Genomic DNA, 14,454 nt, shown 5'->3' with positions numbered 1-14,454 from the left:
TGTAGTGATGGATGCCTAATGCTGTACATAAAAACTAAAAACCATTGTATTGTGTACTTTAAATGGTTCATCGTATCTTGAATAAAACTGTTATTAAAAAAAAAGTCTCGGGGATCCCTGGGTGGCGCAGCGGTTTAGCGCCTGCCTTTGGCGGGGGGCGCGATCCTGCAGTCCCGGGATCGAGTCCCGCGTCGGGCTCCTGGCATGGAGCCTGTTTCTTCCTCCTCCTGTGTCTCTGCCTCTCTCTCTCTCTCTCTCTTTCTATGTCTATCATAAATAAATAAATAAATCTTAAAAAAAAAAATCTCACCACCTCACTTTCTACCAAAAAATTCTCTACCCCAGCTAACCAATAGCAACAACAATCCCACGGAAACCTCAAACAACAAACACAGAAACAGTCAAGCTAGAAGAAGACCTTTTTTCCCCCGGTGGAGACTTGCCCACGTCCTCCTCGTACAGCGTGGGGGGGGGGGGGGCTGGGGCCAGCTGGGAATGCTCATAGGGCGCCGCGCAGCCCTCCGGGGGTTACCAGCCCTCTTGGCGGGTCGGCAGGCGTGCAGCCTGGAGAGGCGCTGGGCCCAGCACGGTGGACGAGACCCCCAGGACTTGCTCCACGTCAGTTCCAGAATCACGAGGAGGAGAGAGCTCAGCTCCTCAAGCCTAGCGGACAGGAGGCTTCTCCAGGAAGTTGGACGTTTGGCGGGGAAATAGGAAGTAGGAGGTAAGTGAGAAAGAAACACCCCACAAGATACGGACTTGTCAAGCCATGGAAAGCATTTTAATGACAACTGGCATCACAGGTATAAATAAATAGCTCCTGTCCGTCTATAATATGTGCTAGAAATATCTTTTTAAAAGGTCCAGCTAAGGTTACGAGGCTTCAAGGACCCTTTCTTAGCTACTGATTTTAGTAATTAAAAAAATAAAAACAATGGGCGTCCAGGTCCGCGAGCGTCGCCTGCGGGGAGGGCAGGACGAGCCGGCGCCCACGGCCCGGAGCATGGCAGTCACCGAGGCGCTGTTCACAACACGTACTCTGCTCCGCCACGTACAATTAATTGACTTTGGATGAATGCATTTTGCAATGTGCTGCTACACAATTAGGCTGTTAAAAACCACAGTTGGTCGACAATCTAGCATAGATTTAAATCTTGTCCTTTCATGCTGGTATGCTCCGCCCCACGTAGCAAGAGAAACAGCTCAGGAACCCTCCAACAGTTTCTATCTTGGTTCATTTCTCAGTATCAGTAGGTCTTGTGACAGATCAACCACAGGAGCTTGCACAGATTAGTCTCGGGTACGGCCTCTCCCACGTGGAAGGGGCCCGACCTCCCCTGATGTGGGAGTGTCCCCGCATTCCCAGCAGTGCAGCCATGGGCTTGGCTGCAGGTGGCTGCGCCCCCTTGGAGCAGCCTCAGGCGGCGTCCCACCCATTGGCTGTGGACCTGGGCCCGCGGTGGCAGGGGTGGCAGGTCAAGACAGCGCCTCCTCCCCTCTGATTGCAAAACCTCAACAAACATCAAGGATGGAGGGATAGAGAAAAGCATCGAACCTACTACTTTAAGGATGGGTTAATTGAGACTGTTGCTAAGAATACATCTAACATATAGGAATATAACGTACGTTTAATTTAGGAAAAATATATCATTTGATCCTCAGAAATGAACATTAAATACAAATCAAGTGGACTTGGACACCAGAAAGAAAACGGCGTGTGAGGGAGACAGCATGGGAACTCAGAAGATTATCAGGTAAAGATGGAAAACCCTTAGGTCCACCCCAAGAAGCCCTGGGGCTCTGAGCCCTCTCTCCCCACACCCAGGGGGATGCGTGGATGGAGGCTGTCCTCCCAGGGGACGCCCAGCCAACACTGAACCTGTCCCTTAGCAGCCCCTCGCTGTAGATTTTGCTCCTTTATTAGAAATATAAAGAGATGATCACTTCTGTCTTTTTATTTGTCTTTTTGCATTTTTTTTAACAAATAATTTTTGGTAGCTTGTCTGTTCTATTTTGACTCATAAACTCACTTTCCGACGGTGCAGGCCGGAGTTTGCTCCGCTGACTGGGAACTCCGCCGTCACCGGCTGCTAAACCCGCTGCTGCAAAAGAAGCACGCAGCCCTTGCCGGCTCGGAGGCCTCCGCGGTCCGCCGGCCCCGGTGCGTCCCGCTCGGCGCCAGACCCTCCGACGCCCGGGCCAGCCCACTCTGGAGCCGAGCGAGGAGCCAGGCCCCGCGGGGGCCTAGGCCGGGTCCTCGAATTTCTCCAGGTAGTTTCTGAGCTCCTCGGGGGCGCCCGGGGACACGTCCTGGCACACCCACTTGATGTCCTCACCGCCGCCGCCCCCCAGGATGGAGTTCACAGTGGGGCAGCCGTCGTCGGGCGGGATGGTGGTGAAGGTGGTGAACTTCACTTTCTTCCTTTTGGAGGTGGGTGAATGCAGGGGCTCGGGCTTCGGGTCCCTGGCCGGCCTGCCCGCCGAGCCCGCCCGGTGCACCTGGCCCTGCACGTGCTGCCGGGCGCCGCCGTTGAGCAGCAGCCGGCTGCCGTCGTCGCTGCCGCCCGGCCCGCGGTCCAGGACAGTCGTGTGCTCGTCCTGCGGGGGCGACCCCTCGCCCGCGTGCTCCAGGAGCTCCGCCTCGTTGCCCAGCCACACCCAGTCGTGCGAGTGGGTCACAGAGGCCTGGCCTTCCAGGGGCACCTGCTTGTGGCGGTACCTGAGGGCGAAGGTGGCGCAGTTGATGAGGAAGACGAGGATGGCCAAGCAGAAGACGCAGAGCAGGGCGTACATGCCGATCTCCAGGTCGCTCAGGCCCCGGGGCGTCTGCACCAGGTCGCCGGCCCCCAGGCCGCCCTCCGCCCGGGGCAGCTCCACCTGCGCCGGGAAGTTGGCGAAGTCCAGGGGGATGTTCTGCAGCTGGTCCGCCCCGGACGGCCTGCCCGCGTCCGGCCGGCCGCTCTTCACCACCCTGTTGTCCAGGAGCGGCCTGGCCGTGCTGTCGCCTCTCTGCCGGGCGCCGTCCTCGCGCTCCCCCGGGGCTCCTTGGAGGTGCCCCTCGGGCTCCTGGCTCTTCTGCCGGCGGTCGCTGGCGTGGTTCTTGATCTCGCCGCCGTCGCCGTCGCCGTCCGCGCCGCGGCTGGGGTCGGCGTTGCCCTGGCCAAACTTGACCCTGACGCTGCCCACACCCACGGCCAGGACGCTCTTGCGCTTGGACTTCTGGCAGGCCTCGGCGATGGACATGTCCACTCGCACCAGCGGCCCCTGGCCTTCCCCTTCGGCCATCACCACCGGCCACCTGGGAGAGCGGGCCTGGGGGGTGGACACGACGGCCTCGTCCAGGGAGGTGGCGGTCAGGGTGAAGTCCTTGGTGTCGTAGATGTCCAGGGGGGTAGCGGAGCCGTCGCTGAGCTGGAGCCAAGTGCTGACCACGGCCTCCTGCGGGGAGAGAGGCTGTTAGGAGGGCACCGTCTGCGGGCGGGGAGGCCTCTTCTCTTCGGAACCCGCCTGCCCTCCCAGAACAGAACCCAAAGTCCAGAGGCTGGACTCAGATCCAGACTTGGCGGCTGATGAATCTGGGGAGAAGACACACAGGTTTTATATCAAGATCCGAGAACCGCTGTAATTTAAGTAAGAACACATGTAGACCTGTGGTGACATCGCCAGCGTCATCCTTACCCAGGACCCGCACAAGGACCCCTGGCGGAGACCCTCGGTGGCCTCTAGTCACAGAGACACCACGCCGAGTCCTGACGCTCCCTGCTGCTTGCTCCCATGCCTCCACCTCCTCTCCTGATGGTGCAGCCTGTTACTGGGTCTGGATCGTCCCTGATAACCTCCCTATCTCAGGATCTCACTCACACCTGCGAAGTCCATCCTGCCCGGCGGTGACGGGTGACACATGCACGGGTCTGGGAGCTGGGACGTGGCTACCCTCGGTACCCCACTGCCAAGGGGCAATGCTAGCTGTGCCTCCGGGGAACCTGCCGCTGTCCTCTGTGTCACCTGTGCACAGACTCACTTGACCCTCACAGCGACACCCCAAGTCGATGCCGTGACCGTCACCACTTCCTGTTCTGCAGGGCGGGCTCCTCACTTCCCCCTGTGAAGCTCGCATAGGCACGTGCTGAGGCTGAGGTTTGAGTCCAGAGGTCCGGCCTGAGTCCTAACCACCACGGCTGCCCTGTCTCCTGGCTGTCTGTGGCTCTGAGGTCACTGTGTGGGCCCGGGGATGGAGACCGTCTTGATGTGTCTGGAATTCTTGCCTATTACCTAAGACTGGGGATCTAGTGACGTGTGTGAGAAGCCCATGCCAGACACCGAGGAGCCTTGCAGAGGGCTGCGGAAGGGCTGGGAGCCAGAAAGGGAGAGGAGACACACACGGTTGTTGGTGGTGGTGGGCGGGGATGCCAAGTCTGCGCTGGTCTGAGTGTGCTGCGTGTGTGTGTGATGTGCACTCGGGGAGCTCTGGGATTGGGGGCAGGTGGTGGGAGGCCTGGAGGGGAGGCGTGGGCCCTCCCATAACAGGGGTGCAGGCTAACCTCTGTGAGAGGAGCAAGGAGCAGGGCAGGCATTTGCAAGACTGAGAAGAGCTGATGGAGCTCCGGGGGTCTGTTATGGGTGAAGGATCCAGTGTCCTCTCTTATCCTGGCTTCTGGGCATGATGTGGAAGGGTAGAGAATTTGACATGAGTTTTGAAATAAATACATGCATCCACTATTTCTCCTGGTCCATTTTTTTTTTTTTTTGGAATGATCGTTTTGGGTCTCAGTTTCCCACACTGCCATGGGAGTGTGCACACCTCAGCCACAGGATCTGAGATGGACATCTACGTGGCTTGGCTGTCTTCTACCCCTCCTTTCCAGCAGGGACTGGAACATGAGCTTCCCTTGGGGGGAACCAGGTCCTCCCCACTCAGGGTCTGTGTGCCCTGGGTGGGCTAGACCGACCACTCCAGGGCCAGACCCGGGCACATGACCAAGGCCTGGCCTCTCGGAATATTCCACCATCCTGTCCTCAGTGATTGGCTCGGGAAGGGAGCCATGGAGGATGGAGACTGGCCGATGGGAGGGGTTCCCTGGGTTTTGGCAGAAACCGCAGATGAGAAATTTGCATTCCCTGGGGCTGCTGAGTTGGGGTGCAGGCCTGTAATGATAGTGGCCATCCTGCAGCTAGGGGGAGGGGATCTGCTGGAACAGGAGACCAGCACGGGGGAGAGAAGAGTGAAGAGATGATGGAGAGAGAGAGAGAGATTTTTTAAGGGCATGTTCCAACAACAAAGTAGACTGTCTGAGGATCAACCACTTAAAAACTAGACAAAAATATACAAAACAAACAAACAAACAAATAAACGAAAACAATGCAAATTCCCAGGAATCAGAAGTGAAGAGGAAACGCATCCCAGAGGGGCGCATATAGATAGCTGTAACCGAGGTGGCCTGGGGGCAGGTGTCAGAACGGCTCAGAAGGCTTGCCAGCCAGTGGCGGGGAGCCGGATGCCCACCCAGGGGCTGTCAGATAGGGTGAGGCCCTCTGCATACAGCCAGGACTGCCGAGAAGGGGATGAGGAAATCCTACCTGCTTGGCCAGAAAGAGCAACGATACTTATTTGTGCTCTGAGCCCTGCTGGGAAAACGTGTCCCCTTGAAATCAAAACCCCACTGGGTCCACACACCAGTGGGGTGGGGTCTGCAGTGACCCGACCTGTATGGCGCATGGCCGCCAACAACCAGATGCACGTGGAGCGGGACCATGCAAATGCAGCACTGCAAATAATTCCTATTGGGAGTAAAGCAAAGCAGCCACAGCTCAAGAGGCCCTCTGGATTAAAAAAAAAAAAAATTCATGATCCTGAAGGAGAGGGCTTTACCATGAGAGGAAGTCATAAAACATTCATGTTGACCAGCAGAGCAAGGATTTTGGAGAATAGAACAACTGAAAAAAATGATAAAATAAGATAAGCCAGCAACAACGACAAAACAGCCCATGAAATAAACAGTTCATGGGACATGGAACAGAGTAGATGCCACACGCCGAGCTCGGCTGTGCGGGGAAAGACCAGGATGGTGTGGGAAGAACCACATAGAAACAACAACAACAACAAAAAAAACGCTTCAGTGGAAATGAATTACCCAGTGGCTGGTGGGCAAAGCAGATTAGACACATCTGGGGAGACAGGGCCAAGGAATTTACCCACAACACAATCACAGGAAGGAACGTACAAAAGACTAGTTGAAAGAAACAAGGGACAGGGTAAGAGTTTTTGGTGACAAGTTCCAGAAAGGAACAGATGGGAGAACTCGGTATTTAAAGAAATCATGGCTGGAGTTTTTCCAGAATTGAGAACAACTGTGGATGATAAAGATGAAGGTTTCTGGGGACAGTGAGTAGCTGGATCTAGCTTGACCTGAAGACAAACCTCCAGGCACGAACCGATCAATGCCGACGTAGGCTGGGGTCAGCCTGGGTTGGGTCTCTGGACCCGTACCTGAAAGCCCAGAGCAGTGCTGATGCCGTTGGCCTGGGCAGGGGCGAGGGGGATTGTGCATGGGATCTGCGAAGGGCGTGGCACCCACTGTTGGTGCCTTCCACTCCCCCATGGCACCCACTGCTCGGCTTTCAGGGGTCGGCTCTGCAAGATGGTTTTGCCTGAGGGAACCCATGTGGCCATGCCTGGAGGCGGACGTGCAGGGAATTAAGTCCATGCAGAGGCAGCCCTCCACGGGTTCCCTTGCCCCTGGTCGACACTGACTGGAGGTTTCCCCAGGAGCCCACTCTGGGGGCCGGGCGGGGGACACACTCGACTGTCTGCCATCCCTCCTAGCACTTCCCGACTCCTCTACCGGGGCTCCCTTCACCACTCGAAGTAAGTATTTGAACATGAATCCTCACGTCAGGCTCACCTTCCCAGGGCACCAGAAGCAAGGCAGGCAACAGAGCTCAGAAATTTGGTTCCCAGCCTCATCCCCTCTGTCCACATCCACTGGCAAGTCACGCAATGAGACGGGCCCCCCTCGGGAGCCTCGATCGGAAGCATGAATGCCAGGGATTCCCCTTTCACTTCTCTGTCCTGGCTTTCCTCAAACAGACGAAGCACAGCGGAAGTGTCTCCTCTTGCCCTCATATCTACAGCTTTAAACATCTTCAGCTTTTGTACCTCAGGGTCGACATATCAAGACCCAGGTGCCAGCTTTCCGCACGCCAAGGGCTGACACTGAAACACCGTTCCCACTGCCTGCGAGCTCATCGTGGCTGACCTTCCTTCCTGAATTCATTTTTCTCCACAAACCCTAGACAGAGAAAGAACTTCCCCTAAAACAGCCCCACCCCCCAGCGGCAGACAGTCTGAATTAAGCCCTCAGCGCACGGTGGGCTTGCCCAAATCCATCTCCATTGACCCCGGTGCGTGGACGAAGGTGAGGCCCTCTGTTAGCTCGTTTCAGGGCGGTGAACCCGGGGCTTACCCAGGAGCGCCAACGCATTTCCCCAAGGATCAGAAATTCTAGATGACTTAACAGGCACGCCCAGGCATAAGGCAGAGTGCCATCCTTTCGTGAGTCATGTCTGAAAATAGAACGGACCACATCCATACATCCCCCCACCCCGAGTCAGTGCTGGGACGTCCGATCACCATGGGCTGATGGGAGCAGATGGAGGCACCGCACGGGGGCAGGGGCGCTGCCGCATGCCAGTGGGGCGGTCGTGGCCATCAGCCCCTAATTAATCACCCATTCTCAGCAAAAGCTCCCTGCTTTGTCTCCCCCCTTCCTCTCTAGCCCCCTTACTTTGCTCTTTAGAAAGCAGAAAACACCAGGCCCCCAGGAGATGGAGGGAAGCCAGCTCTGGGGGCCTGAGGTGGATGGGGTCCCTCCCGCTGATGCCCTGGAGCAAAGTCAGCGAGCGACTGCAAGATTCCTAGGATGGCCCGGCCCCCGGCTCTGGAGCCTGGGACTGTAATGAGAGGCCGCTCCCGTGATTATGCCAGGTTGTGCCGCGCAGTTGACCTGAAGATGGGGAGATGTGCCTGGATCATCCGGGTGAGCCCAGCGTGGTCATGTGAGCCTTCGGGAGCAGAGAGATTTCTCTAGATGGCAGCAGACGGGAGGTCAGAGATTCAAAGCATGAAAGGACTCCATGCACGTTGCTGGTTTTGAAGATAATGTGGGTGTGGGAAGTGAGAAGGAACACGGGTGGCCTTGGGGTCCCGAGAGACGCCCCCGGACAACAGCCACAGAGAAACAGACACCTGACCCAGAACTGCGGAGAGGAGGAGCATGCAGGCCGACAACTCCCCAGTACACCCCAAGGAGAGCCCCGGCCGCCGACTCAGGCCCCCAGGTGCCCTGGACCTAGCGCCCAGCTAGCTCATCCGGGCTCCCGGCCCGCAGAGCTGAGCTCCTAAGTGGGTGTTGTTTTCAGCCACGGAGCTTGTCACTCCGGTTCATCACAGAGCCCAGGACCCAGACGATGTCGTCTTGTGGATTTTCCGAGCCCCCGTCACTGCCTTCTGGAACGTGGTCCAGCTGCTCTGACCCGGCCCTCCCTGTGGAGTCAGGCACAGAAGCTCATCTGCCCCTCTCGGCCTCTGGCTTCTGGGTCCCTACCTGTTTGGGGGTCCGCAGCAGCTCCTCAGCTGTGGCCACAGCGGTGATGGCCTTGCTGTTCTCCGTGCTGGGGTGGAGGGTGACAGACAGCCCAGCCACGAGCTGGATGGCCAAGTCTGTCACCGATACCTTGTCATCTAACACGGTCACCGTCTTCTCTGCCAGGATGGAGTCAGAGAGCGGAGACAACACCTGGCAGGACAGAATATTCCCAAATGTTGGAATCTCCCTCAGCACCGCTTCCTCCTTGCCCCAGGCCTGGGTCCAGAATATGGGGCTAAGGGATCCCACTATAGATGCACCTGCCCGTAGCAAGCCTTTGCAAGAATCAGATAAAGCCGCCTTTCCCCAAGAAACTTTAGTTCTGTTGGAAAATTGCAGTAAGCATTAAAATCCATTCTAATCAGAAAGGGAGACAGAACATAAAGACTCCTAACTCTGGGAAACGAACTAGGGGTGGTGGAAGGGGAGGAGGCGGGGGGTGGGGGTGAATGGGTGACGGGCACTGAGGGGGACACTTGACAGGATGAGCACTGGGTGTTATTCTGTATGTTGGTAAATTGAACACCAATAAAAATTAATTTATTAAAAAAATGAAAAATAAAATAAAATAAAATCCATTCTATTTTTTAAAAGGAAATGGCTCCTCCCGTTTAGATGAGGCACTCTTGTACACTGTACAACCTGGCTAACTGTGCATGGCCATCCTGTGGGCCAGGCTCATGAAGTTGACTTTGTGCCACCTGAGATCTCCAGGTGAAATGATGGGAATGTACCCATTGTTTCCACATATGGTTGTGGTCTCAGGATCCAGAATGATATCCCCAGAAGGTGCACTCAGTGGGGCAGAGCTTGAGGGGTTTCAGGAAAGCCCCTCCCACTCCCTGTCATCTTATCTGAGATCCTACCATACAGTGCATTTCCTTGAACAAAAGGGTAGTAGGACTTTGAAGAGAGCTTGTTGGATGAATCCATGGCAGAATGACTAAACGCTTCAAGGGAAGAAGGAAGGATCCTTCCCCCAGCCACGGGCAGGAGCAGCGTGGAAGGTGGGGGAGTGGGGTTCTCAGAGGTGTAGGACAGCCTTCTTGATTCTGTTTGTAAGGAGATTGGGACTCATAGAGCTGGTCCAGGCTCATCTCCTGGAGTCCTGAGGACACCATCCTGGGGGCCAGGAAGTGGGGCCAGGGACCGACCTTTCTTGTGAGCTTCCCCCAGTGTGAGGCATGGGGTTCAGCTCGGGGCATGCAGAAATCCTGAGCTCTGGCTTCCTACCTGGATGGTGGTCATCCCGACCTCCCGCCCGACCAGGATCCTGCTGTCCTGGAGTGTGGCCACGTGAGGTTCCTCCAGCTTCATGAAGTCTGCAACCAGGTGGGTGATGTCGACTTGCCAGTCGGGACTGAGAAGGTGGCTCGGCTGGCCCCACGGGCCAGCGCCCTCCGACACGAACTGGGTGAGGACCCGCACTGTGGCGTGCTGGTACTGCAGGGCACAGCCTCGGCCCCGCCGCTCCTCCTCGTCTTCATCCTCGCTCTCTCGAGTGGGCCTTGGGGGAAAGAGAAGCAGCCCTCAGGTCCCAGGAATGGGTCCAAAGATGCTCTGGAGCTGCAAGCCAGACTAGGCAGGTGCCTGCCTCAGCCTCCAGGGAACAACAGTCCCAGCAGGAGCCTCAAGACCCTGCGGGAGCGCTGATTCCACCACAGGCAGCACACAGGGTTAGGCTTCTCTTTCTCAAAGACATCCTTTGACAAAAGGCTTAAGAGCTCACACTTACGAAGTCTACACAATCCAATAAATAATAGCTAACAGCCACACACACCTACTTACAATTTAATTTGAATGAATAAGAATTAAACAAATTAAAACTTTAAATTTCTTAGTCACGCAAGCTATATTCCAAGGGCCCCATAACCCCACCTGCTAGGGGCTGCTACAGCGGACACTGTGGTTCTAGAACATTCCACCACTGCAGCCAGTTTTATTGAACAGAGCTGTACTACGCTCTTGGGGTAGAGGTGCCCTTCTAGGTGCCACCTGTACGCACTCTTAATCTCCTTGCGGCAGCAAGTCTCAGGTCTGCCCTCCCCAGGGACGTGGAGCTCACTCATTCTCTGGGTCACTTGTGACCATCAAACAGTCTGAAGGGCTGTCTGGATTCATGGCTGACCCCCCGCCCAGTTGGGGCAGATTCCTTCAAGTTTTCCTTGGAGAGGGAGATGCTGTGTCTTATGGGTAGAGAGGATCTCCCTGCGTGCACGCTGGCTTGCCCCTTGCAATGAAGATCTATTGCCTGGGAGACTCCAGAAAGGAGCCCTGAGGATTCAAGATGGAAGATCCCAGGAAGGAGACCAGGAAGGTGACAACAGCTCTTATTCCCCTGACCAGAGGACCACAGAGCCAAGGAAACGACCCCAGCTCGTCCATATGACAATCCAGAGTCACACAGAATAAATTAGAGCCCTTTCTTTCTTTCTTTCTTTCTTTCTTTCTTTCTTTCTTTCTTTCTTTCTTTCTTTCTTTTGTTTAAGAGCAAATGGTGACTCCATGGTCCAATACGAATGCAATTAAGTTTTATGCAGTTATTTGATATGCACAGAGCCAATCAAGCTTGTAGATATTCATAAAGCACAGGAAAAGAAACTACTATTTCACTCAGAGTAAATAACCCCAAACTCAAATTTCCCTGAGGGCTGAGAGGCTAGAAAAATGTTTCACTTCTCTCATGTCATTCTGGGGGAGCCACTTCCAGGACCATCTACGGGAAGCTCAAGTCCAAAGTGTACACAGTCTGGGGTTGATGATGATCCTGCCATTTTTCAGCCTCCTGCCTGGCTGGTTATCCTGGGCCGTGGTTAGGCTGGACAAGATGTAACATACAATCAGGCCAGCATCTACCATGTGCTGGGCCCTGTCCTGGCTCCATCATCAACAAAGCCGCTGTGATCACGGCTCTGGTGCATCTCCCATCCTGGGCTCACCTCTTACTGGACACAATGGGGACCCTCCAGCCTTTGATCTGGCTCAGCTCTGTGTCAGAGACCTCAATCTGTAGGGGTAGCCGGGGCACCCACACGGTGATGTGCAGGGAGGCACTCAGGTGCTGGTAGGTGAAGTTCACCACCGCATCCACCTTGCCCTTCATCTCTTTGCCATTGACAAAGACGTAGTCACATCTTTCAGACACCTGCAAAGACAGAAAGGGGTGGAGAAGTCACCAGGCCCTACTCACCACTCCTCTTCCATTTGTGTTTTCCTCTAGCAAAGCACACATGCTTAATTTAGGGTCTTTCCAGTGCAGAGCCTAAGACAAGGATTCTGTGCATCTGGTCTCCTTGGGAGATGGCTCCAGGGAGAAGCGAGTAGGGAGCAGAGTGAGAAAGAAAGAGGATGAGTCAATAGAAAGCTACTTCTTTACTTTTTTGCTGTGGATCAGTTTCTCTGGAACCTCATGAAAGCCTACAAAATTGTCACCGAAGGGTAGGAAGCAGGAATATTATGTATCAGCTCCCATCTCTCACTGCCCCTATGTGTTAACTCCCCGGCACTTTCAGGCTGAGATGCAGGCCCATGGCACCTGAAAAGACCCTGGGATAGTACACAGTAGTGGCTTGAGGTGGAATGTAGTATAATCACCGAGTGAGCTGGAATCTGTGTAGAGCTGCAGCTGAGACTGAGCTCTGGGTGGACACCGGAAGTGTCTGTTCCTCAGGCTGATGTCTGCTCATAGAGTGAGCCACACCCCAAGCAGCCTCCCAGGATCTAAAGGGTTCATGCTACCTTCCTCTGGAGACTGACTTGCTGTGCCTACACCCTCTCCTCTGATCATACACATCCCTGACAGTCTGAGACACCCAGGCCTCTGTGCACCAGGCTCCCTTTGCCTGAGAACACCCTTTCTTCCCTTCTGGCCTGGCCAGGCACCTTGCCGACCCCCCAGGATCATTTACGTATTTGTGGTATAACTGCTTATCTTGTGAATGGCCGCATCGCATTAGTGACTACCCACCTATGTCCCTCCCCCTGTATTCCTCCCTTTGCTTTTCCCATTCCTACCACATCATTGCCTCAGGAAAGAGCGGAGACAGAGCACAAAGCAATATAAACACATAGAAAATAGAATAAAAGTCTGCAAACATTAAGACTATGTGTTCTAAAATCTAATCCCTTACGGAGATGAATCTGCCCACGGCCCCATGGCCAGTCTCATGTGGCAGGAAGATGCCCATGTCCCTTGGGAGTGGGCTTGAAGGAGCACTATGAGCAGGGATTGGACTGTATCTGACTGGTGATGGATGCCCCGAGAGACTGTAAGCAGAACCCTCAAGAAGACTGGAAGCCCCCCTCTCCCAAGGCCTTGGCAATAGTTACATCTTTTGAAAATTAGACTGGGATTATGTTCTGCAGCCTTAATGAATTGAAAATTGAGACTAGAAATCAATTTGTGTTTTCAAGAAATGGCATGACTGTCTCGCATATACAAGTTGACGGATGTGATTTATACTGGCCCCGTGTGTCCAGACCAACCACCAAGCTATGAAATCCTTGAAGGAAAGAAGCACATCTTTTTAAAATCTTTGATATAGTTCCACACGGCAGATGCTCATGAAGCAGGAACCTAGCAGAGTGGATAATGACTGGATAGATGAATGTGTGTATGTATGTATGGATGGGATGGATGGATGGATGAATGGGTAGGTGGGTGGAAGGATGGATGGGTGTTTGGATATGTAGATGGGTAGGTGAGTGGGTAGATGGATGGATGGATGAATGCATATATGGATGGTTGGGTGGATGGATGAATGTATGACTGGATGGGTGGGTGGATAGGTGAGTGGACAGGTAGATGGATACACACACACAGATGGATGGATGGATTATTGATGGACAGCTAGATAGATGAGTGAAGAAGCCTTTCTTCAGGAGGATGTCTGCTTCAAGACAACCAAACAAGGATCTTAGGGTGAAGGGAGACTGAGATATGATGGAGCCAAGAGCAGTGGAAACACAAGACATTTACTTGAAAGTTACCAGAAAGCTCTCAAGCAGTGTTTCCTAATCTTTTTGGGGCCATTGACTCCTTTGAGAACACATGTCAAGCTAATTTTTGCTACGGAAATGCGTATACATACAGTTTCGCCTAACATTTTGGAGTTAATGAATTCACACGTGGACTCCTCATATAGCACTTCCCATATACTAAGCTATAACTGCCAATTTGCTGATCTGTCTCCTGTCGGGGCTGTGTACTCTAGAAGGAGCAGTGTCTCCTTCCAGGGGTCTGTGGACCCAGTTAAATCACATCAATGCTGAGCAATGAACTCGAGCGATCACCCTCTCCTTCCTCAGCTTCTGGGAACTATGGATGGCTACTCTGGGCCCGATTTTCATCTCCAACTCTTGCTTCTATTTGAAAGGGCAGCTGGTGAGGGCTGTGCTGAGAGAAGCTCCTCCATCTGCTGGGGACAGTGGCAGGAGCAGCTGGGAGGGGAACACATGGATGGATCCTCTCACTCATGGTCAAGAGTGGTTTAAAAATGTTTACCTACTGATTAAGGGTGGAAACCAATTTTAGCTGCTGTCCCAGACTTGCCATTAGCATGTAAACACTGTCCTGGATCTGGGCAGGCGTTAGCATAATAGCCGAGCAAGAGTTATATCAGTAATCACTTCTTTAATCAATGTTGTAATTTACAGACCATTGACTTTACTCATTTATTACCTTCTTGAGCTCTGGTGGGAGGGAACCTGGCCGCGCCAGAATATATAAATAATTAAGAGGAATGCCAAGGGTATGAAGTTGCGGTGCATGATAGAGCCATTGTCACTGCTATTCCTGAAGGTGTCATAG

The 14,454-nt window shown here is 54.1% G+C and overlaps 1 protein-coding gene across 1 annotated transcript in view; it reads right to left on the bottom strand.

The window, feature by feature from the left end:
- Positions 1-756: 756 nt before the first annotated feature.
- The window catches only part of TMEM132C (transmembrane protein 132C), a 306,364-nt gene continuing 292,666 nt past the window's right edge, over positions 757-14,454 (bottom strand). The window contains exons 6-9 of the mRNA XM_055323344.1: positions 11,585-11,790; positions 9,879-10,152; positions 8,604-8,795; positions 757-3,438 (exon numbers count right to left, since the gene is read on the bottom strand). Coding sequence (XP_055179319.1) covers positions 2,245-3,438; positions 8,604-8,795; positions 9,879-10,152; positions 11,585-11,790 — 1,866 coding nt within the window. The 3' untranslated portion in view covers positions 757-2,244. The remainder of the gene's footprint in view (positions 3,439-8,603; positions 8,796-9,878; positions 10,153-11,584; positions 11,791-14,454) is intronic.

This window comes from Nyctereutes procyonoides, unplaced genomic scaffold (genome assembly GCF_905146905.1).
Source record: "Nyctereutes procyonoides isolate TBG_1078 unplaced genomic scaffold, NYPRO_anot_genome, whole genome shotgun sequence".
Classification (NCBI taxonomy): domain Eukaryota; kingdom Metazoa; phylum Chordata; class Mammalia; order Carnivora; family Canidae; genus Nyctereutes; species Nyctereutes procyonoides.
Note: the sequence above shows the minus strand (reverse complement) of the source record. Positions and strands in the feature narration are given on the sequence as shown.